Below are 25,764 nucleotides of genomic sequence, written 5' to 3' on the forward strand. Positions count from 1 at the left end.
GATATGGACTACCACAGACTCAATGGGAAGCAATATTACCAAATTATTTAATGGTAAATGGGTTCTTGTAACCAGCTATACGGTAGCCATTTTGCAAGGCTGCTCTATTCCTAAAATTCCAAATATTCTCACTGGCATACAGTGGCTGAGGACATACATCATTATCTCCCCTCCTTGCCCCAATCTCGTGTGTAAAATAGCTTTATAAAACAGTTCCACATAAAGCTATATGGTATTATTTTGAAATAGCAATGTCAATTGGTAATTATATGTTTTAAATCGCTTGACTGCCTTAACGGAGGCTTTATTCTAACCAGATTACCGCAGATAACACTACATTTCAAATGCTGTATTATTTTTTTTGCCTACATATTGACTATGTTCTATATTGTGCACTATACATGATCCAATAAATGGTATATTATATACATATAAATATAACTATTTAAGCTATTACAAGTCAATAAAATGTATATAAAGAGAAAATATGAAGCAAAAGGTATTTTAATGTTTAAATTTCAAGCTGATATAAAAAGAACTTAAATAAACTTAAAGATGGAAAATTAAGAAGCTACATGAAACTGTATTTAACATTCCACTAACTCCAGTTTTGAGATTAGTAATTAAGTTCTGTTTAAAATTACCCAGAATAAAATCAATGTTTTCTAAAACAAACATGTAACGTATAGCTGCTGCCAAACATTTAATGTCAAATGAGAAAATAATTAGATATAATATTTGAAAACATAAGAAATATTTTTACAAACCAAACATTACATACCAACAAGGAGCCAAACAACATTTGAGTTATGTTCAGTGAGGAAATTTTCCAACTGAGTGATACTGGGAACAATGCTAACATTATTATTTCTGTCCATTCTTAGAATCTTTCAGCAGGGTCTAGATGACTGTAAAGAGAAAAAACAAATGGGTGTATCATTTTGAAAAGTGCTGTTGAAGTGATTTGTTTGAGATATATGTAACAGAGATCAACCACAAAATTAACACACAAAATTAATGTTATGGCCTTTAAGCAGCATCTATAGGATGACAGAAATGCTATTTCATTCAGTAGGATTCATAGGGACAGCTTTTGTGATAGTGGAATATACGCTAAACAGCAAGAAACGGAATGATAGCTTATTGAAGTAAAGAGTTAGTAACAAGGTGAAAATAATTTTCTTGCTATATACATATTACATTAAATATGTGATCACCTTTCATATTTAAATATCTTTATTTTCATTTTTAAAATACAACTGTTAGTCTCTGATCAAGACTGGGGTCAAAACATTCTTTTAGACCTTGACATACCCAAACAAAAATCACTTCCAAAAACTATGCTTTTCAATTAAAAGGACCATTGATTTACCTGAAGGGTCGTTTTCAGGGCACTGCGAAGGAGAGTCCAAGCAAGGGTTAAATACAGCCAAACTGCCCAGAACTGAATTGAAACTTTAAGCCACGCCTCTGGTGCTGACTATCTTCAGATTTTTTCAATGAAGACGTGGAACTGTTGCACGCTGAGTCCAACAACGAATCAAAATCACTCTCAACAATAACAAGTCGAACAGGAACTGCCAACTTTGAAAACTGAGAACAGCAGAGCTAGACCCCCTGGGTGGGGTGGACTCTCCTTCGCAGCGCCCTGAAAACAACCCTTCAGGTAAGTCAATGGTCCTTTTCCAGGGCGCTGCTCAGGACAGTCCAAGCAAGGGACATACCCAAGCTAAATGTCACTAGGGTGGGAAGCTGCAGCAGTCAGGGTCTCTCCGCTGGTATGAATGCCCTGAAGCACACGCCTCCCAAAGGCCCTTTCCACTGAAGCAAACTTGTCCAACTTATAATTCCATACGAACAGAGATAGAGAAGTCCAGGTGGCAGCCTTCAAATTTCCTCAATCGGAGTCCTGGTCGCCCAGGCTGCCGTGGTGGCAGCGCTCCTAGTAGAATGTGCCGTGATACAACTAGGCACAGGTTTAGATTGCAGGACATGAGTGAGGGCGATGCAGGCCCTCCACCCACCAATTGTAGAGGAAGACACCTTCCTGCCCTGGGAAGACGGTTGGAAAGAGATGAAGAGTGATTCAGAACGACGAAAACTGGCCGTACACTTGATATATCTGCGAAGCGCCCTACGGACATCCAGCTTGTGCCATCACTTCTCCCTGGGATGCCTGGGATGTGGACAGAAATCAGGGAGAATTACCTCCTGAGCCCGGTGAAACCAGGAGTTTATCTTAGGGATGAACGATGGATCCAGGCAAAGTATCACCCTGTCCTGTAAAATCAAGCACAAGTCCTCCCGGACAGACAGGGCAGCCAGTTCAGAGATACGCCTAGCAGAAGTGATGGCAATCAGAAAGGCAGTTTTAAATGTAAGGTGTTTCATGCTGATCGTCCAGATAGGCTCAAACAGAGGCTCTGTGAGAGCACGCAAGACAACGGTAAGGTCCCAAGTCGGATATATGTGCACCGTTGGAGGGCTCAAGTTGGTAGCCCCCGAGGAAACTGCGGATGGTAGGATGATGACCAAGAGAAGCCTGCCCGTCAGGAGCCAGTGTGGTGGAAAGAGCTGCTACCTGACGGCGAAGAATATTGGGCGCCAGTCCCTTGTCAAGGCCATCTTGCAGGAAGTCCAGGATGACAGGAACCGAAGCCGAGGAGGCTGATAGGCCGCAGGCAGAGCACCATCTGACGAAGGCCCTCCAGGTAGCGTCGTAGATCCGGGTCGTGGAGGGACACTGAGACGCTTGGATGGTACAGATCACCTTGGTCAAAAAGCTGCCCCTGCTCAGGAGATCCCTCTCAAGTGCCAGACGGCTAGTTGAAGCCACTGGGGTTCCAGATGTTTAAGATTCCCCTGGCTGAGAGAGATCTCCTGCGGAGGAATCCGCCAAGGGGGCTTGACGGAGAGACTCACCAGGTCCATGAACCAGGTTCTCCTGGGCCAAAACGGCGCCACCAACAGGACCTCTACTGCCTCTGACAGGATCTTCCTGATGACTCTGGGAAGAAGGGGTAATGGCGGGAATGCGTAGATCAGGCCCCTCGGCCAAGGGGAGTGTAGAGCATTGATGCCTTCTGCACATGGGTCGTGGAACCTCTTGAAAAACCTGGGGAGGTGAGAATTGGCTGCGGTGGCGAACAGGTCTACCTGTGGACACCTGAAACTCTGGGACAATCGCTGGAACAGATGAGGATGCAGGCGCCACTCCAAGTGGTCAACTGTGGCCCTGCTCAACCAGTCCGCTTGGGTGTTGGTCGTGCCAGAAATGTGTTCCACTTGAACGGAGAGAAGGTGCTTCTCTGCCCACCGACCCAGTAGATCGGCCTCCAACATCAAGGATCTGGAGCGCATACCTCCCTGGTGGTTTATATGTGCCTTCGTTGAAACGTTGTCCGTCAACACCCTCACGTGACATTCCCGAATGCCGATCTGGAAGTGAAGCAGGGCCAGCCTGACCACCCTCAGCTCCAGCCAATTGATACTGTGAGCGGCCTCGGTTGGGGACCACCTGCCCTGAGCCAGCTGGTTCTGAAAATGCCCCCCCAACCGAACAGGCTGGCATCCGTCCTAACGGTGAGACATGTTGGCTCCTTGGGGATCCCTTCGACAGAGCTGGAGACATTCACCACTTGAGCGACCGACATACCTCGGCAGAAACTGGAACGAGCTTCATCAAGCTGCTCTCGTTGGCCCTCTGGTAAGGGAGCAGGAGCCACTGAAGCGGCCGGGAATGGAGTCTTGCCCAAGGGACAATGGACAGGCATGAAATCATCTTGCCGAGGAGCTGCGAAAGCTGAACAACCCTGGCCTGAGGAAGCTGTTGCACATGTGCGACCTTCTCCCTGAGGTTCGCCACACTCTCCGGCGACAGGAAGACCTGGCAGGCGATGGTGTCGATGACAGCATCTAGATGTTGTAGCCTGGTCGTCGGTTGCAGATGACTCTTTTCCATGTTTATGGAAAACCCGTGAGCTTGAAGCACTTGGATGGCGTGTTCCAGGTCCAAAAGCACCTGCTGGGCTGATGACGATTGAATGAGGACATCGTCCAGATAGTAGTGCAGTCTCACTGTATGGGATCTGAAGCAGAAGGCTGCCACAGTATCTTTGTAAACGTCCTGGGTGCCAAAGACAGGCCGAACAGCAGGGTTCAATACTGGTAATGGCGGCCGGCTTAAGCAAACCTGAGGTAGCGATGGTGGGCTTTACAAATAGGAACGTGGAGGTAGGCCTCCTTGAGATCTATGGAGGTCAAGATGTCTCCTGGTCTGATGCATCCCAGAATGGACTGCAGGGACTGCATCTTGAACCTCCGGTAAGTGATGTGATAATTTAGCCTTTTTAGATCCAAGATTCCCCTGACCCCCCCCCCTGAATTTTCGGAGACCAGGAACAGGATTGAGTAAAACCTGTCCCCTCCTGGCCTGTTGGAACCAGCTCTATGGCCCTGATATCCCTGAGATGCCTGATCTCCTGTTCCATAAGAGCCCTTTATACCGGGCACGATGGAACCGGGCACTTGGTGAAGTGGCGGGGGGAAGGGAGAGGAATTCCAGGGTGAGTCCTAGTCTGATTGTTTGCAGGACCCACTGATCCGACATGGTCTGCTCCCACTGGGCGCTGTACAACTGGAGGCGCCCCCCTATGGGAGCAGAGCTGTGATAGTCATTTGTATCTCCTGAAGGGACGGGAACCAGACCCCCCCCTAAAAGGGATGTTTGGAGTAGTGCTGCTGGCAACCCCTGTCACAAAAGGACTGACGGTCCTGGGAGCGGTCCACCTGCTGGGAGTACGGACGATTGTATTGTAATGTATTGAATAGATTTATAGGCCGCCCAATCCCGGAGAACTCTGGGCGGCTTACTGCAAAAAACAAATCATTAAAAAAAATAAAGAGTTAAAAATAAAGGAGACAGATTAAAAACCTCATCATGTACCCAATCTGGTCGGGGCTGGTCCTCAATCATGAGGTCAACAGCCCCAGGCCTGCCGGAATAGCCAGGTTTTGATAGCCTTTCAGAAGGCCATGAGAGTGGGCAGGGTCCGGATCTCTGGGAGTAGTTCATTCCATAGGGTCGGAGCGGCTACAGAGAAGGCCCTCCTCCGGGGAGCCGCCAGCCGACATTGCCTGGCTGATGGCACCTGAAGAAGGGCCATCCTGTGCGATCTTACCGGCCATTGGGAGATATGCGGCAGTAGGGGGTCTCGCAGGTATCCAGGTCCTAAACCATGTAGGGCTTTAAAGGTAATGACCAGCACCTTGAATCGTGTTCGGAGACCAATAGGAAGCCAGTGCAGCTCACAGAGGATTGGTGTAACGTGGGTGTATCTTGGTACACCCAGTATCGCTCGCGCGGCTGCGTTCTGGACTAGTTGTAGTCTCCGAACACTTTTCAGGGGCAGCCCCATGTAGAGCGCATTACAGTAGTCGGGTTTTGAGGTGACGAGGGCATGAGTGACCGCTTGAAGTGCCTCCCAATCCAAATAGGGCCGCAACTGATGCACCAGGCGAACCTGGGCAAAGCCCCCCCTGGTCAGGGCCGACAGGTGATGTTCTAATGTCAGCTGTGGATCCAGGAGGAGCCCCAAGTTGCGGACCCTCTCTGAGGGGTGTAAATTTTCACCCCCCAGGATTAGGGATGGACTATCTGGACTGTCCTTCGGTGGCAATATCCACAGCCACTCAGTCTTGTCAGGATTGAGTGCATGTTTGTTCACTCCCATCCAGATCCTGACAGCTTCCAGGCACTGGCACATCACGTCCACTGCTACGCTGAGCTGGCACGGGGAGGAGAGATACAGTTGTGTATCATCCGCATATCCCGTGCCGACGAATGATCTTACCCAGTGGCTTCATGTAGATGTTAAATAGGAGGGGGGACAAGACCGAGCCCTGCGGCACACCATATTTAAGGGGCCTAGGGGTCAACCTTTGCCCTCCAACCAACACCGACTGCGACCTGTCGGAGAGGTAAGAGGAGAACCCCTGTAAAACGGTGCATCCCACTCACACCTCTTCCAGCCGTCGCAAAGGATACTGTGGTCGATGGTATCGAAGGCCGCTGAGAGGTCAAGGAGCACCAGGATAGAGGAATGTCCTCCATCACTGGCCCACCAGAGATCATCGGTCAGTGCAACCAAAACGGTTTCGGTGCTGTATCCAGGCCTGAAACCAGACTGAAAGGAATCTAGATAATCTGCTTCACCCAAGGTCCGTCAGAGTTGAAGGGCCACCACCTTCTCAACAACCTTCCCCAAAAAAGGTAGGTTGGAGACCGGACGATAGTTTTTAAGAATAGCTGGGTCCAGAGAAGGCCTCTTGAGGAGGGGTCTCACCACTGCTTCCTTCAAAGGTTGTGGGAATGATCCCTCCTGCAGAGACGCGTTCGTAATCATCTGGAGCCAGCCTCGTGTTACTTCCCTGCTGGTTGAGACCAGCCAGGAGGGACACGGGTCCAGTAAACAGGTGGAGGCACTCATCGCTCCCATGGCCTTGTCCACTTCCTCAGGGGTGACAAGCTGGAACTCATTCCAAGAAATCTGATCAAGACCCTCCCTCAGCATCTCCGCTGGTACTGTCCAAGTGGAGTCAAGGTCCGTCCGAATCTGAGTGATTTTGTCCGACAGAAACTGAGCGAACTCCTCAGCCCTCCCCTGTAAGGGTTCCCCCGCATCCTCACCCTTCAGGAGGGAGTGGGTTATCCTAAACAGGGCGGCCGGGCGAGATTCTGCGGATGCAATAAGAGCAGAAAAATATGCACATTTTGCCACCCGTATCTCCACTAAATAAGTCCTAATAAAGACTCTTAATAGTGTTCGGTCAGATTCGGAGTTGTTAGCCCTTCAGCGTCGCTCTAGGCGTCTCTTTTGGCGCTTCATCTCCCGGAGTTTCTCGGTAAACCAAGGTGCCCTCCTGGATCCACTGCCGCGGAGAGGTCGCAAAGGCGCAATCTGATCCAGCACCTCAGTCGCTGCAGTATTCCAGGCAGCAATCAAGGACTCTGTCGGATTGTGGGCAAGGGAGTCAGGTATCTCTCCAAGCTCCTTCTGAAATCCCATCGGGTCCATCAGGCGCATGGGGCAGAACCATTTAATTGGTTCCACCTCCCTGTGATGGGGGAGTAGCTTCCTAAAGTCAAGCCTCAGCAAGGAGTGATCTGACCATAACAAGGGCGAGATCTCTACTCCCCTTAGTTCAAGATCACGTCTCAAATGCCCCGAGAGAAATACGAGGTCAAGCGTGTGTCCCGCTCTATGAGTCGGACCCTGAATTACCTGGGTCAAGTCCATGGTTGTCATGGAAGCCATGAATTCCTGAGCTCCATCAGAATGTTCGCCTAGAGATGGAAGGTTGAAGTCCCCCAGTACAATTAGTCTGGGGAACTCAACCGCCAACCCGGCTACAGTCTCTACAAATGCAGGCAGGGGTGTTGTGACGCAGCTGGGAGGTAGGTACGTCAAAAAGAAGCCCACTTGAACCCCTAGATCCAACCTCAAGAGAAGAGACTCACACCCCACAATCTCTGGAGCAGGGAACCTGCAAGGAACTAATGACCTTCGGATAATAACTGCCACTCCCCCACCCCTTCACTGGTGTCGTGGTTGGTGGAGCACCTGGAACCCTTCTGGGCACATTTCTGAGAGGGGGACTCCTCCCTTGTGGCCTAGCCAGGTTTCAGTAATACATGCCAGGTCTGCCCCCTTGTCTAATATTAAGTCCCGGACGAGGGGAGCTTTTTGAATCACAGACCTGGCATTTAGCAACAGCAACCTGAGACCAGGGCACCGACTTCCCTTGTCACCAGGTCCTTGAGTTGAGCTTGCAGGGCCGGAACAAGGGATAGCTGTGATGTAGCGAGCCCTCCTTCCCCAGTAATGGCTAGCGCTGCAGCTCCCGCCATACCTGCCCCTCCCGGTCATAACCGAGATGCTCCGACCCGCCCCATCCCTGTAGACCCTTCCCCTTCTCTCATGGCCCCCATTCTTCCCGGCAGGCTGCACATATCATTCATTTTAGGATGGGAGGTGGGTCTGGGCCCCCATCCACTTCTGCATATGCACTCAGTGGTGGGGGCTCCAGGCCGCGCTCTCAGTCCTCCCATGTATACCAAACAAGCACACTCCTCATATATACCCCACTGTAATCATTAAAAATGCAATAATACAATAGTACAATAATATAAAAATAGTTAATTTAAACGATGGGGCGGAGCAGAGCTAGTAGACGGCTCCACGTTCCGAAAGGGCTGCCTCCTGTAGGAGTAGGGGCCCTTCCTGTCAGACCTCTTAGTGACCAATGGCATCACCTTTTTCTTGTCCTTGTTCTCCACTAGGACCGGGTCTAGGACCTCCCCCGAAAAGCTTGTCCCCCTTAAAGGAGGCAGAGACCAGCTTCCACTTGGAGTGCATGTCCACATTCCAGTGCCGAAGCCACAAGAGGCGCCTGGTAACAACATTGGATGCCAGAGCCCGGGAGGCAAACTTGGCTGCGCTCAGGGTGGCATTGGCAGTATACTCCGTGGCCGCCATGATCTTATTAATATCCTGCCTTAACTTAGTATCCCTGGCCGGAATCCTAGTTAACAATTGCCTCAGCCAGAGGAGGGCAGCTCTGGAGAGAAAGGAAGCTGAAACTGAAGTTTTAATTGCCCAAGCGGCTGCCTGGTGCGTTTTATGACAGGCAGTCTCAGATTTCTTATCCTCCGCCTTAAGGCCTTCAATAAATCAGGCGGGAGGATGGAGGTCAAGGTAAGGGCCGCCACAGAAGGATCAATAGGAGGGAGCTTAAGCAAGTCCTCCAGACTGGCATCAACTGTATATAACTTCTTATCATTGCTATTGGGGGTAGCCATGGTGGCAGGCTGCGCCCATTGCTTCTGAACCATATTAAGAAATAGCTTGGGGATAGGTACTATCTCCTGGGCCAAGACAGGATCCTCAAAGAGGTCCCTGGAAAGATCATCTGGTTCATTGGGCGCCTGAACTGGGGGCTTGGACCCCATATGGTTGCTATCTTAGCCTTATCAAAAATGGTTTTGAAATTGGCCAGTTTAAACAGGCCAGAAAGAGAAGGCTTCTCGAAGGTACCACCTTCGTCCCCAGAGAACTCAGCCTCCTGCCTGGGTAAGATATCCCCCTCCTCCTCCCATTCTGAATCCTCAGATGCCATGGAAGAATGTGGATACTGAGGCTCTTGGGAGACCGAAGCTGCCCTGGGAGCCACTGGGGGCTGCAGATGTCGGGTCTTGCAAGTGCGCTTGCCCCTCGGCTGCATGCCTGCCTCGATACCTTGAGAAATGGCTCTATTAATGACCTCCTGCATTTCCGCTGAGAGATCGGGTCCCCGATCTTCAACAGGATGCACCCTGGGATCTGGCCTGGGGTGCGGATCCTGCGGTGCCAAGGGTCCTAAGACTGACCCTTCCTTCAGGTCCGAAGGACATGCAAACAGGTTGGCCTGATCCACCATAGACACACCAGGGGAAACTCCCATGGCCAAGGAAGCCATGGGGGAAAATTCCTGGCCTTCCTCATCATTGTCAGAAATAGGATGGGTTTGAGCAGGAGGGACTCCCAAAGAGGGCTCCTCAGGAGACACTTGTTGAAAGGCTTGGGTCTGCTGTTGGGCCTTGGAGAAGTGTTTTTCAAGGGCCTTCTGGCAGCGCAAGGCATCCTTATCAGGCCCCGTTCCCTGCTTAGGCCCAGGCCTGGCTAGGGTTTGGAACCCCTAATAGCCTCCTTGGCAGCCACGCCTGCCTGCCTATGAAAGGCCTTGGAGGAGACCCCTGACTGGACAGGCTCCTCTGAAATCTGATTTGCCATGACACTAACTCAATCCAATAGATAAGGGGCACCCCCACTCACTACCTCACAAAGGCCCTCCATCGACCAGAGTGCTCACTGGAGAGACACAGAAAGGCGAAGGACCAAAGATAATGTGAGAACGAAGTGCGAGCAATTTGAGCTGTAGGAATAACAATTTGTGCCCCAGGGGGTCTCAAATCTCCACCACTGCAAGTGAAAGGCTCCAGAGGAAAATTGCCAGCCAGGCCGGACAACAATAACTCCGCACAGTTCCTGCGATGAGTCAGGTTTCAGGCAGCTGCAGCTTGTGTGAGGAGATCGAAAGCAAAACCAGCAGATCAGGAAAAATGGCAAGCAGATTCCTTTACCGCCACACCTGCGCTTTAACTAGCCGGCTGAGTAATGAGCGCCCGGAGAAACCATGCCGAATGCCAGCTTTAAAAGCACGGACGCAGCTGGGTGGCTGCGGCAGCGCTGGCGTCGGTACTCCAACCCATGCGCCCCCCCCAACAGCTGCCTGTGTTTCCCCCCCCCCATGGTGCCTAAGGTATCCAGGACACCGGGAGGACTGGAAGGGAGAGAATGGCCAATTCAATCAATTAAAGAAACCTTTGTTCTTTTGCTCTCCAAGCCTGCTCCAATACAATCAAATTCAGACTACTTACAGATAGAGTCCAAGCAAGTAATAGAAATGAAGAGAAACTCTAAGGGCATCCACTGGGCTAGCTGAATTGAAAAAAAAAACACCTGAAGATAATCAGCACCAGAGGCGTGGCTTAAAGTTTCAATTCAGTTCTGGGCAGTTTGGCTGTATTTAACCCTTTCTTGGACTCTCCTGAGCAGCGCCCTGGAAATGCTACAATCAATTGTTAAGTACACATTTCTTCAAAGCCTGCTGCAGCAGACACCAAGAATCCAGTACTAAATGAAACATTAACAGAATTTTTAATGGCACAAACTTTTGTGAACAAGAAACAATACTAATGTTCCAAACAAGGTAAAGTAGGACTGTGAAGTTTCTCCTGCAATACAGAGGTTCTCAACCTCCAAGCCACAGAGTTTTGTAGGTGGCCTCTTGCACAGCTGGAGGTAAACAGCAGGCAAGTGAGTAAAACCGAAGCCACCACCACCCCCAGTCTGTAGAAAAATTGTCTTCCACGAAACCAGACCCTGGTGCCAAAAATGTAGGGACTGCTTCTCTAATAAAACAGTATATTAGTCAATGCCATTCTGTTGATATTAATTTAGTAGGACCACTCTATAGCAAACATAATCTAGTGCAGGGAAAGAACTAGAATATGGAATATGGAAGGATGGAAGTGGCAATTGCTATTTTTGTTACTGCAGCAAAGATTGGAAATTGCTTCTTTAAATATATTTTCTTGTTTTTTTATTTTTACTTTTCCCTTTCTTATGTAATCTCTTCCATTTTCTATTTCTCCTTCTATGATTTGGTAATTTTTAACATCTTTCTAAAATATTCTTTTAGAAGAATTTATTAGCTTTAAACATTTTCTACAATTTTACATGTTCTAGTAAGATATACTAGATATGCTATTAGGGTGGTGATAGTAAGTATAGTAGACACTAAGAGGAACCTGAATTATTGAATTAACATTAATTAAGCAAAGGTCCAAGCAGTCACCGAATGGGCGGCTCCCCGCATACGCAAACAGTTGCAAAATTTCTTAGGTTTTGCTAATTTCTATCGTCAATTTATTCCCTCCTTTGCCAAAATTGCCCTGCCCATTACGAACCTCCTAAAATCAAAGGGGGAGGCAAGACCTAGACTGGGTAAACCCTTAAACTGGACTATGGAATGTCAAGCGGCGTTCGAAAAGTTAAAACGGCTTTTTGCAGCTGAACCAGTTTTGAACACCCAGACATGGATTCACCTTTTGTGTCCAAGTGGATGCTAGTGATGTTGAAGTTGGGGCGGTGCTACTTCAGGCGAATGCTAATGGGAAGTTGCAACCCTGCGCTTATACCTCTCGAAAACTAACAGAGACTGAGAGACGATAGGCTATTTGGGAAAAGAAGGCTTTTGCGGTCAGGTGGGCCTTGGTGACCTGGCGTCACTGTTCCCTCTAAGGTGCGCAGCTGAGCGGCCGCGCACGTGTCAAGAAAATGCCGCGCAGCAGTTTCCAACTGCCGCTCAGTGTTTTTTAGCATGATAAATCCTCGGTTCTACCAGCCGCCTTCCTCCCCCAAAACGAAACTGCCCAGCTGGGGCGAGCAATGAAGCCAAAATGACGCCATGCAATTCAGGACTGAGAGGAATTGACAAGCTCGGAAGGTAAAAATCCTTCCCCGCCGTCACCACTAGCAACCCCTTGGCCCAGGATTCTGTTCAAACTTGTCAAGGAGTGGCTGTGCTGCCAAGCCAGTTCCGTCTTTCAGCAGGCACAGCCAATCACCACGAGCAACTTAAAGGCAGTCATGAATAAAAGGCGGGAGCGTCTTGGGGGTAGATTCGGCCTCCGCAGAAGGAAATGTGTGATGGACGGGAGGGAGGCAGCAGTGGAGAGGGGATTGTGGTGGTGGCGGCTCGTGCCTCAGTTCGGATGGGCGCGTCGCATCCTTTTTGCTGTGTGGTCTGGGGGGCGCTGGGGCTGCTCCTGGTGGTTGCCTCCTCTTTCCCTGAGGGGAGAACGGAGCGCTTCAATCTCCCAGAACCTGCAGCCCCCGTTGCTTATTGGCGTCTATCCGGGACTGTTTTTTGAAGCTCTGAGTGCATAAGGCAGGCAGCGAGTCCGCAAATTCTTTTCCTGAAAGTAATCTCCACTTAACGGAGCAGAGCTTCCTTGTGATAATCGTGAACAGGGCTGCTGGAAGCACATTAGAACACTCTGCCTTAGGGGAAGTGGTTGGATTTCAGGATCCCAATCGGTCTGTTGCACTTATCTATTGCAAAGTATAGGCGCGAAACACACACACACACAGGTACACACACACGTACACACACACACATGTTTAGTCTGGGAGGGGATTCCTTTCTGGTTGATTCTGAAAGTGTAGGGTCATATACCTCTTTCCCTTATCTGTCAGGGGGAGGCTTTTGCTGACACTTGCATGCTGTCATTATGTATTTTCTTTTTAAATGCTTTGAATTAGTCTTCTGTTTTTTTACCAATGGCACAAGAGAAGAAAGGGATAATTTTCAGGAAATAGAAAACTAAGCTACGGTATTGGTTCGCATCTTTTCTGCATCTTTGTATTTTTACATCTGAAAATTAGTACTTAGAAATCATCACACATTCCATGCATTATTATACTATGTGCATATGAAAGGGCTGTATATTAAACGAGCCATTTAATATATTGAAAGCCAACTTTATTTTCTGTTGGTTCATCCTCTCAAAGGTGACTGATCAGATTTCTTTAGCAAGTTCAAATTGGCCTAACCTCCATGTAGATTGTTTTGGCAGCAGTAAAGAGTCTACTAGTTTTGGGGGGATCAGCCATGGTCAGCTAGGTGTTACCATCCATAGCATTGATACAGCAAATGGTTCCATTTCTTGGATCATCATATAAAAACAAATGATTAAATATAGTTTACAGCCATCCAATATATAAATGTTGTATACGTGCAACTCAATAAATAATAGGTTTATGTACCCCAATTGCTAATCTACATCAATGGGTAATTTATTCATAACTTGCTAATATCACTGCAGACTATTGGATAGTAAGTGGGGGAAGTATAAAGCATTTAAAGTAATTCATAGTATGGAAAATGTGGATAGAGGGAAGTTTTGATCCTTTTCCCATAGAGAGTCATCCATTGAACTTGAATACAAGTAGTCCTCAATTTGCTATATATATATTATATAGTTATATATTATGTAACACTTTTAATTAAGCGGGTACCTTGAATAAACATAACTTTGAGTTTCAAATAACACTGATTTCGTTGTTGTCTTGGGTGACATCTGTGAAAAAAATTCAGGTGCTCAGGAATGAAAATGTGTCGCTCAAACACTATACTTTTCCGCACACACTGAAAAAAAATTAGAGGGAACATTGCCTGGCGTCATTTTTTGGAGGGGGCTAAACACCCTTTTGAGGTGTGGACTGATCACAAAAATTTAGAGGCATTAAAGACCCCCCGGAAGTTGTCCCCCAAACAAATGAGATGGGCACAACACTTCAATAGATTCAATTTCACTTTGAAGTATATCCCAGGAGGGAAGAATTTTATGGCTGATGCTTTGTCAAGACTTCCTCAATAGAACAGCTCAAAGCTTAGTGTCGTCCAACCAGTCATGCCAACGAGAAGCCTCGCCGCTCCAATCGTCACCAGAAGCCAGACCAGTTCCAGTTTGGAAGTCACACAAGATCTCGTTACAAAACTCAAGGAGGCCCTTAAAGTTGATGAATGGTTTTACCAACATGCAGATGAGTGCACCATGAAAGATGGCCTGGCTTGGATTGGAATTAAATTGTATGTTCCCGCAACTATTAGGGGTCTGGTTCTTCAACGTGCTCACGACTCACGCTTGGCTGGACATTTGGGGTTTGTTAAAACCCTGCATCTCATTAAAAGACAATTTTGGTGACCCTCATTGAAAAAGGACACTGAATCTTACGTAGCTAGCTGCCCCACATGTACTATAGCAAAGCGGCCGCCATGGAAACCCCAAGGACTGCTCCAAGCAGTGGCCCATCCTGAGGCACCGTGGAAGGAGATATCTATTGATTTCATTGTTGAATTGCCAGAAAGTCAAGGAAATACGGTAATTTGGGTCGTTACCAACTTGTTCTCCAAGCAGGTTCATTTTATTCCTTGTTCCAAGATCCCGTCCGCTAAATTCTTAGCTAAGTTGTTCACTACACATGTATATCGTCTACATGGAGTACCAGACTGCATCATCTCAGGTAGGGGGGTCCAATTTACCTCTTTGTTTTGGAAGTTTTTGAAGTTGATAGGCTCCGCCCAGGGCTTAAGCTCTGCCCACCATCCTCAGACTAATGGGGCCTGTGAAAGGACTAATTCGGTGCTGAAACAGTACCTCCGATGTTTCATCAATTACCAGCAAGATAATTGGGTGGAATTATTGCCTCATGCTGAGGTTGCGTATAATAACTCAGTGCACAGTAGCACAGGATTTACGCCCTTCAAAATAGTGTATGGACATGATTTTGTGCCTATCCCCGAGTACCTCGAGAAAAACCACAAGTGGTGTCCCTTTCCAAGTGGAGTGACCAACTCCGGGAGGTGTGGCCTTTGGCATACTGGGTGCTAGATGCAGCGCATCGAGCACATAAGAGACAAGCGGATAAAAAGAGAACAAAACCAAAGGATTATAAAGTTGGTGATCGTGTATATTTATCCACCAAGTTTCTCCAGACCTCTCAAAAGTCGAAGAAATTGGGTCCCAAGTATGTTGGCCCGTTCCCGATTGTCAAAGTCATTAACCCTGTGTCCGTACATCTGGAACTGCCTAAATATCTCAACCGTGTATACCCAGTATTTCATGTCAATCTTTTGAAGCCAGAACGCACTTTTCCATTGCGTGGCCCTTTGGCAGCTCCACCTGCCCCACTTCTGATTGAGGGTGAGCAGCATTTTGAGGTTAAAGAAATTTTGGACTCTAGGAAACATAGAAACCGCGTTCAGTATCTTGTTTCATGGAAACACTTTCCTCCCTCTCAAGCTGAATGGGTCGATAAGTCCCATGTGCAAGCCCCTCGACTCCTCCGTAAATTCTACTCTGCCTACCCAGACAAGCCTTGACCTCGATTTTCTCCTTTTTCCCTTCCTTTTCTCTTTTATGTTATATTGTTCGTCTGTCTGTGTTCTTTCGTTTCTGCAGGGATGATGTCCTTTTTCTGGAGGAGGGCCGGATGTCAGCCTCTGTTTTGCTGCTTGCTTTTCGGCTGCCATTGAAATGGGGAGGGAGGGCATGGTATTTGGGTGAGGGAAATAATCTGTACAGGAGGATTGTTAATTGGGAGTTGTTCTGCGCATGTGGCAAGGAGGGGAGTTTCCCGCCAAGACCAACTGTCCGGCATGCCAACCTGATGATGATTTTTGAAGATGTCTCCCACCTGACAGCTGTGGAGATATTGAATTGGACTATGGACTGGGGTTACCAGGGGGAGGGGAATGGGTCATGTATTGATATCTAATGCTTTCGCGCGCTTTTGCTCAGATCCAGCTTTGCTTAGCTTCTATTTACTTATAATCAGTAAAAGTACTCTTAATTCTGCAAAATGGAGTTGAGTGGTTTCTTTCTTGATTACTAAGTGAAGCAGCAACTGACAACCAGTTCTGTCACCATAAAGTGGTCTCACTGTTGCCTGATTGGTGTAGAGCAGTGGTAGTCAACCTGGTCCCTAATGCCCACTAGTGGGCATTCCAGCTTTCATAGTGGGCAGTAGGGATTTGCTGTAACTCTGCTTTATAAATTTTATAAAGTTATTTCCCTATTTTATAATTCCCCATTACTGTGGAACCGATGGGCAGTTAGAAAATGTTACTACTAACAGAAATACAAAAGTGGGCGGTAGGTACACCAGGGGTACTACCCCTGGTGTAGAGTGACCTAATGAATCTGATCAGGTGGGCTGGGACAATTTGTGCAAAGCTGCCCATAGCTTATTGTGTTCTAAATAATGAAAAGCTTTTATGTAATTAGTAACTCTCTTATACCAATTTTAAATAACTCTATTTCATCAACGTAGCATAGCTCCTGAGATTAGTATAACTATTAATGTGCTTGGGATAATGCAGATGAAATGTCATTAATTTATAACAATTTCTTTTTTATTTATAATAAAAGATTATGGTATATGAAAAATCAAAGTCAGTTTTAGATATACTCATCAACAGTAGCTCAGGAAGCATTTTAAAGAAAATAAGGGAATTCATAGAAAATAGAATTGCCACGAGACAGGAAAGTTCAAATTAACTTAAGCAGGATATTCAGAAAACGATTTCCACAATTCCTATCAAACTAGGGGGTGGGGGGATTTTGAAGCTCCTGTCAACATTGTTCTTGAAAATAGTATGCTAGATTAAATTCTAATATAATAGTATATGTTTTATGTTCTTAAGAAATCTATTAGTTTCCGCTGCGCCACCCCCATGCCATCACTCTACTGAATACTTAATCCCCACAGCACTGGTTTTTTTCTCATCTTACCTATTTCCTCGTTGTTTTCTTATTATTTATCAATTTTTAAAAGTTTTTTATTTTTTATTCTCTTACAATGGTATACATTCACATAATTGTTATTCTTCTTTACACTTGTCATTTTATACATTTGTTATTCCATTTAATAGGTTATAATATACAGTTTTGGTTGCTTTATTTACCATCCCTTCAGCCTGTTGTAACACCACCTTATTTTCCCTTTTTTTTCTCCCTCTCTCCCTTCTCTACTTCCTTCCTTCCTCTTCTCTTTCCCCTTCCTTCTTCCCTTACCTCTCCCCTTCTCCTACTCTTTCCCTTCCCCTTCCTACACTCTCTCCTTCTCTTTTTCCCTTCCACCCTCCTCTCCTTATCTCTTTCTTCCTTTCCTCCTCATCTCATTCTCTCCTCCTCTCTCCCTTTCTTTTTCTGTTGTTATAGATGTCTCTTGCAAATCTCAGTTTATGTTTTCTTGGGTTGGCATTTCCGCAAACTCAAATATAATTTAGTATCATTTCTTATTCCCTTACCTTCGCTAATCTATGCTATGTTTTTTCCCCTTTATATCTCACTCTTGAATATATACTTATATATTTAGTACTTTCATTTCTGTTTTTCCCCTCTTTCCCCCCTTTCTCATTTAATAGTGTATCATCTGGTTTCTGTATCTTCTCCTTACTTTCTTTTCTAGTTTCCTTTCTTTAGCCAATCATAAAATCTTTCCCATGTCTTGAAGTACACTGATTCCTCTTTATCCTTTATTTTCAATGTCAACCTGTTCATCTCTGCACAATCTATTTTATTTTATTATCTCTTCATCTGTTGGTAACTTATTTAGCTTCCAATTATGGGCAAATACAATTCTCGCTGCTGTAGTTACATGTATAATCAAATAGGTATCCGCTTTCTTATGTTTCTCTGGGAGAATACCCAATAAAAATGTCTCTGGTCTAAATTCTATTTCTTGTTGTAACATTTTCTCTAGCCATGCTCTTATTTTAGTCCAATATTTCCTTGCTTCTGCACATGTTCACCACATATGATAATATGAACCTGTTGCTTGTTGACATTTCCAACATTTTGCTGACTTGTCTTAAAATATCTTTGCTCATTTTTCCGGTGACATGTGCCATCTATAAAACATTTTGTATAAGTTTTCTTTGTAAGTTGTTGGCATGGTTAATTTATAGTTCCTTTCCCATAATTGTTGCCACTTTTCTAACTCCATCCTGTAGCCAAAGTTCTTTGCCCAACTTAACATTGTTTCTTTAACCACTTCTTCTTCTAGCCTAATTCTTAATAGATAGCTATATAGTTTCTTCATTATTCTTTCTTCTATTCCCATAAGTATCTTATCCAACTTTGAACTTCCCAAGTTAAAACCATACTCCCTTTTATCTTTTTCATATCTTGATTGTATTGTTGCTTGTAACATATGATTAATGATTGCAGCTATGTTTTATGACCATGATTTATTATTTTCTGTTTATATGTACACTGTGATCTTATGCACCAGAAACAAATTCCTTGTGTTTGATGACACTTGGCCAATAAAGAATTCTATTGTATTATTCACTTACACAAGCATCCTTCCACTATGTCACAGATTAAGAATAAACTTATTTTATTCTGTTAGAGTCATAATGGAAAGAATTGGATAAATTATACAAAGAGAGAATCATAACTGGAGTATAGAAATCAGTAACAACTCATTAATTGTTCACATTGACGCTCACTGGAATGTATAATTCATTTTATAGTTTTACACCTGCTTTAAATTGCTTTATATCTTAACATGATAATATTTTCACAGCAGCCCAAATATAATGATTAAAATGATATTTATAAAGATACTTTCAGCCTTAATAAAATAATGGGTTAATTTTTTAAGTGTACATTAATTAAAGCTATGTTTTCACTAAAGGAAATTATTTTAAGAGTCTTTAGGCTACATGGCATTTACATACCTCATTTACTTCCTTTTTCTATCAGGAACATATAGTATCAAAATAGCTCAACAGGGGGTAAAATCTACTTAGCTATGCAAGGGAAAGCAGAGAAAATAGAGTTAGTTATCTTGGAAAAGATATTACTTTAAAAACCAATATGTATGATCAAAGACTAAGATACACCACATTTTAAAATGAAACAGCATGGGGTCCACCACTGAACCCCTCAATACTTAATCAGGCTACTTGTCTTATTCTAACTCAAAACTTCAAAATTAAAACTCTGCTTATGCTCTTTCACCTAAAGAAAAGAAATAAGGAACATATTTCTTTCTGCTTGAAACACAGGAAGATAGTTTTTTCGCAAGTAGGAAAAAACTGGGTGGGCAGCTAACCACATTATCTTAGTCATAGAGCGCAGTTTATGATAATCAAAGTTCAACTTGTAAACAAGCTATAGGTTAGCCATATTTTTAGCAATATATCTGAGTGGCGTTCTGACTTTTCCTTTTTCTGCATGAGTAACCAAGATTCACTTCTCTTTTAGTTTCACTTTACTTCCCTATTGTGGTTTGGGAATCATGTATTGTAATTTTCCTTAAATATTTGTAATTTACCCGAAATAACCTTGTGCTGACTTAGGTGAGAAGTTATGACCTGGACTAGTGCACGCCTATATGACGTCTATATGATTTGCAATAACCATTTCAAAGGTATAAAACCTCTGTCAAAATGTACCTAAGTCAGATCAGTTAGGTGAAAATCTACTGGTCTCTTGAATGCATTCAATAATAATAAAAACCTTTCTCCTCTGGAAAAGGTGTCGTCTCCTATTCTTACGTAAGTAGAAAGGCAGACCCTGATTTTGCCATTACAAAAACATTATGGAAAATGTATTTTTATTTATTAGATTTTAATTCTGCCTGACTCCAAAATGTCTCTCAACAGCTTACAAATTTTCTGGGGGTAGGTTGTGTTTGTTATCTTACTCCAAATGTCATTTTTTTAAAAAATAGAATATTGATTAAGAATTCCATTTTTTTCCAACAGTGCAAATCAAAAGAAAACAATTAACCTCATTTATAAATGTAGTTCTATGTAGTTCAAATATTAACCAATGTGGAAATATTCTCTGTGCAGAACTTTATTTACTTTCATTATCCAAAGTTATTCAATCAACACCAAAGCATCAGCTATCTCTCTGCTTGTCTTTGATTCCAGAAAAATTATGAATACTGTATATACTCGAGTATAAGCCTAGTTTTTCAGCCCACTTTTTGGGCTGAAAAAAGCCGCCTCGGCTTATACTCGAGTCAGTGAAAAATTTGCCCGAAATGGAGGAGAAAAAGGGGCGGGGCCATGCCGCTGGGTGACACTCGTGAATGGCCCAGTGCCCCTGTGAGTTTCCCCTCCCTCTGTGTCAGTTTGCCGCGCAGCGCGCACCGCACCATCCCCCCTCCTCACGTTCTAATGTAATGCAGGGCTGTCTTACGATTCCCCTTCCTCCCCCTCCTGCCGCTCTGCAACGATGTCCCACCTCCTCCTTGTTATGGCAAGCAGCCACATAGCGATGTCCCACCTCCTCTGGTACAGTGATCCAATGATAGGAATCACTGTGCCGTGTGTCATAGGAGGCGGGACATCGCTCCCGCGGCTGCACGGGACATCATCATCACAGCGGGACATCAGCATCATGAGGTGAGTGAAGTATTTCATTGAATACACCGCTAGTTTACTGTTTTTCTTTGAAATAAATATTCAAAAACATTATTGGTATCTATTTTTATTTTTGAAATTTACCGGTAGCTGCTGCATTTCCCACCCTAGGCTTATACTCGAGTCAATAACTTTTCCAGTTTTTTGTGGTAAAATTAGGTGCCTCGGCTTATATTCGGGTCGGCCTATACTCGAGTATATACGGTATACTTTGAATCTTCTATGAGTTGTATTAAGATTTGTTTAATTGTTAGATTCTGTAGGAAACCAGAATTGTGATAGATAAGGCAACATATATATTTCATAAATAAAACAATAAATAGAAGATGCAGCTGATTTAACGGGGAGACTCATTTGTACAAACTTTTAAAATATTCAGCTTTTCTTACTTTTTTTCAACTCATTTGCAATGTTGGCTACAGTAAGTGCACTATGGCAACCATATAATACCACAGTGTTTCATGCCATGATGATCTACCAGATATGTGCATGAGATGAATTTTAGATCTGAAGGCATTGTGAATAGTTCTAACAAGTGATCGTGTTCTCAATAGACTGAATGATTCCTGGTGTTCTAAAGTTGAACTTCAGTGAAATTCCATACCTGATCTATTTTTCCTCAGAGAGCTGCAAAAAGTGCCATTATGGCAGCAACCAGGCAAAAAAAAGCATTAAGTCATTTACTTATTCAGCACTGTAAAGAGGTATCAATAACTGGATTTTAATGAGCTACAGCATTATTCTTAAAGTAAACTTAGCAATCGCTCACTCTATCAAAGTGTTCTTGTGAGATGCTGAAAGTTAAATCAGTAGTACAATCTGAAAGCTGGTTCACAGAATAATAAAGTGTCCAACAGTTGTTTTCAAAGAACTTATATATAAATTTATACAGACATTTCTCTTTGGAATCTCAAAGTATTTACTGAAATAGTTGTGAGGTTAAGCTAACCTTTTCCCAATAACTCTTACTAATCCAAATCTCATTCCTTATTGACTATTAGTTTCCCACAGCTGAACCTCACTACAGTATTGTCAATCTCTTTTTCTATAAGTGATATGACAATGTTTTTGGAACCGCATTGATTATTTTCATCCTGTGATATATAATTCTGTAACTTTGGAATAATATTTATCTTTTCACTATGACAATATTCAGTAGAAATAATGATGAAGAAAAAGACTAATAAATTCATATTTTTATATTTATATGAAAACCTCTGGAGAAAAATAATTTCACCATATTCAGGAAATGAGCTCCCATTCCACACAAACCCCTTCTTTTTTGTACACCAATATTTCAGTCTATCTTTCTACAGTTGACATGAATGCTCCCTCTGCTACTATCAGGCTACTATCACAATCTGTCCCAAACATATTTATGAAATTATAGCCAACTCACTTTCACAAACTTTAGACACCTAATATAGTATAACAACTTCACAATAAATTGAAATCAACCATGTTAAGAAAAACTAAAATTAAATTAAAATTTAAATCACAAATCAATGTTAAAAATGAAAAATGGTCCAGCATAGTAAAGACATTAAACCTCAAATGCTCTACAGAAAAACCAGATTTCTAACATTTGCTAAAATGTTAAAAGTGTAGGATTAATCTAAATTGTGAGTTACAAGATTTTTTTATAAATCAGAATTTACAATCATAAATAAAAAAGAACCCAAACCTCATACTTATTTCCTTAGATATTCCCCCCCTTCATTAAACTATACCAGGATTATAAAACACTTCCCCCCCCCCATTTTACTCTCAATCTCAGCAACGAAGTGGATCAAATCATCTCCACATCAACCCACACCAAATCCTATGTCCAAAACTATGAAATCTAAAACTAAACTAGATACCATACTATAATCCTCAACTTATGATTTTTCATTTAATGACTGTTCAAAGTTACAACAGCACTGAAAAAAGTAATTTATGACTATTTTTCACACTTCGGGCTGCTACCCCTTGATCACGTGATCAAAATTCAGACTTTGGCAACTGACTCATATTTATGATGGTTGCAGTGTGCTGGGCTCATGTGATCACCCTTTGCAAACTTCTGACAAGCAAAGTCAATGGAGAAGTCAATGGGGGTTCACTTAACTGTGTTACTAACTTAACAACTACGTTTAAGAACTATTGCAAGAAAGGTTGTATAATGGGGAAAACTCATTTAACAAATATCTCACTTAGCAACAGAAATTTTGGGCTCATAAATTGAGGACTACCTGTATTTTATAATATAATCCTTGAATAATCAAAGGTCTTTTGTATATTAAAAAATCTTAAGTAAACATTAAAAAAATTGAAGTGGAATAAGCCTTTTTCTTCATCAGCAACTGAATCAACTACTTCAAATTTATGGAAGCCTAATTTACTCTCAAATAAAAAGAATCCAGTTCTTTCTGACGTATATTATAATTATAATTCAATACAATCTTTCTCAAACAATATGCATTCTATCTCAAAAGAGGCAGAAGAACCAATTATATCCAAAATAATTCCACTTAATTAAATAGAGTTTTCTGCAAAGTAAAGCAAGTGTCCATCGTAAATTAACTCTAAAAATATACTACAATCTTAAACATACCTGCCATAAAAAATTTCCAATAAACATTTTGAGGAAACACTGCTACAACGATTATATTTCACATTTTAGAACACAACCAATTACTTCCTTCTAATATATGGGAAGTTGCAAGATCACAAATGGAATTATCTGTAGCCCATGATATAACTGAAAGACATACAAGATCCCAGATATTACTATCCTATACTTTATTATAGTCCAATATACTTTCATTTTAAACCAGAAAAACCTGTTGTTTTTAAACCATTATATTTAGCAAAATCTTCCATTATTTGTCAGAATTCATTTTTTCCTTATAGTAGTGTATTGATTTGTTAGAAAATCTTGAAATATGATGATACATGGCCACAATAAATTTAGTTTAATCTATGAAGAAAATAAATTAAAATATTGCTTTATTCTGTTACCTAAGAACAAAATACCATGGCTGAAATATATTGCTATATAGTTATGTTTCAGTTTAAACATAGCATTCAAAACTTTTTTTTAGTATGCCAATTAAATTTAAACTGATGAGATTATTGTCTTCTGCTTTGATTATTCCTTTTGTTATGCTTTCAATAGTTGTTTTATCTGATGCTTTGAAATTCGTAAAATTTTCCAGTTCAGGCCACCTTAAAGACCTTTCTGGACAGAAACATACATGTGGCAATGTATAAGAAAATATTTTAAAAGACAAATAAATGCAATTGTCCAACTGAAACCAACCAAGAAATAGAATTATTATCGGAGTCTGGGAGTAACTTCAACTGGGTGAAATATTATCTTATATATATATATATACTATTTGTATGGATGCAGTGTTGACTCTGCCTGGCAAAACCCTGTAGTTTTCTTGGCAAGATTTCAAAAGTGGTTTGCTATTTCCTCCTTTGCAGGGCTGTGAGTGACTGGCTCAAGATCATCCAATTTGGCTTTGTATGTAAGGCGAGACTAGATGCCTTAACCACTACACCAAACTAGCTCTCTTATATGGATACTAGGAATCCAAAAATGCTCAGATGTTGAACTTTCATTTCTCCATTAATTTGTGTTTCACTGAAATCAAGACACACCATTCCATACACACGGTGCATAGCTAAATTCACATTACCGATTACTTTTCTTTTTCAAAAATCACGTGAAATATTCCACTGTTATCAGATATTTTAACTTTCTGCTTTGACAGTGCTTAAAAGAAACCTGAATGTTATGAGCTGCAATTGCCATCAACCCCAGCCAAAATGGGAAATCTGGTCCAAAACCAGCCAAAGGGCACCGAGTTCAATAACGAAATTTTATTAAAGCATGATTTCAGTATGACCACTTAACTGCAAGAAAAAAAACCACATACTGTAGAACAGACAACCAGAATATGCCCAACGGAGCAGAGACGTAAATGACTTCGAAAGAAGCACAACACGGAAGGCTTCCCTTAGGAAATAAGCCCTTATCAAGGTCTGCCTGCTCCCCCCCCCTCTCCCTCACTCCACCAAACCAGGGTGCCCCGTCTTTATGTCTTTTCAAGCGCAGCCTCTCTTCCAAATGATCGCATGTATAAAATGAGCGCTGCTGGAGGAGGAGGAGGGGGAGGATGTGAGCTACCTGAGCGATCAGCAGCGCCCTGCCCAGAGGGTGGGAGTGTCCGGCGAGCGATCGGGATTCACGATCTCAAAGGGCAAAAGCACCCGAGCAGCCGCATCGCGTCCAGAGCCACTTCGCCACCGGGTCCGGGGCTCTTTCCACCTCGGCCTTAATTAGGGCTGAGGATGGCGAGAGTCGCGGCCGGACTCCGAGCAGCAGCAACGCCCCCTCCGCTCGGACGAACGGAGCCCGTGTATCTTCCTCTTCGCTTCCACCGGCAGCCACTCTCGTAAGAAAAAGGCCGGGGCCGAAGCCTAGAAAACCCAGGAGGCGGCTATGCCGCTCCACCTGCCGCTGCGCACGAAAGACGGTTCAGAGCAGCCCACGCAAGACGGCCCAGCTCCCCCGGCTTACCCCATGGTCTACTGTTTACATCCAACCCCTCTGCGGTTCTTTACTACGAATCCGGAACCCGGCGCCTCCTCCCCAACCGACGCCGCCTGCAAATAACGGCAAACTCCACCCGAGCCGGCCTCCCATGTCATTCTGCCAATCCCAGGAACGCTCTCAGCTTCACCGAGCAATGGTAACAGTCTACAGTCGGAAGCAGAAGGCGGGCCAAAAAAAAAAACCGACCTCTAGCCAATCGCGTCATACGTGAACCTTGAAAGCGACGCCTCCGTGGAATTTTGATGCGACGAAGATAGAAAAATAAAGCAGACTTTCCCGAGGTTCCGAACTTCCGAGTAAACGCAGAAGTTTTCTTCTTTGGCTCGCAAAATAAGTTATGCAACGTCCAGGGAGTGTGAATGAACTTTGGATCTGCGCTGAAAGAGAGAAATTAAAGAGTCCTAGTTTACTGAAATGTAAGGAAGAGAGAGTTGAGGAAAATTCAATCCCAGTCCCTGATAAATATATGTCCATTGTAACAAGGTTGCAGTACACATAAGTGTCATGTTCTCCTGTAGCTTCGGAGGGAGGGGCTACAATGG

The 25,764-nt window shown here is 43.7% G+C and overlaps 1 protein-coding gene across 12 annotated transcripts in view; it reads right to left on the bottom strand.

Moving 5' to 3' along the window:
• Nucleotides 1-25,354, bottom strand: part of KIAA1109 (KIAA1109 ortholog) — a 206,367-nt gene extending 181,013 nt beyond the window's left edge. For 6 of the 12 annotated variants that reach the window (XM_032224441.1, XM_032224447.1, XM_032224445.1 and 3 more), the window contains exons 1-2: nucleotides 25,187-25,352; nucleotides 782-908 (exon numbers count right to left, since the gene is read on the bottom strand). In XM_032224441.1, the coding sequence (XP_032080332.1) occupies nucleotides 782-878 (97 nt within the window). In that variant the 5' untranslated portion in view covers nucleotides 879-908; nucleotides 25,187-25,352. The other 6 variants (XM_032224439.1, XM_032224444.1, XM_032224438.1 and 3 more) reach the window with 3 other exon arrangements.
• Nucleotides 25,355-25,764: the final 410 nt, after the last annotated feature.

Source organism: Thamnophis elegans, chromosome 9 (genome assembly GCF_009769535.1).
Source record: "Thamnophis elegans isolate rThaEle1 chromosome 9, rThaEle1.pri, whole genome shotgun sequence".
NCBI classification, from domain to species: domain Eukaryota; kingdom Metazoa; phylum Chordata; class Lepidosauria; order Squamata; family Colubridae; genus Thamnophis; species Thamnophis elegans.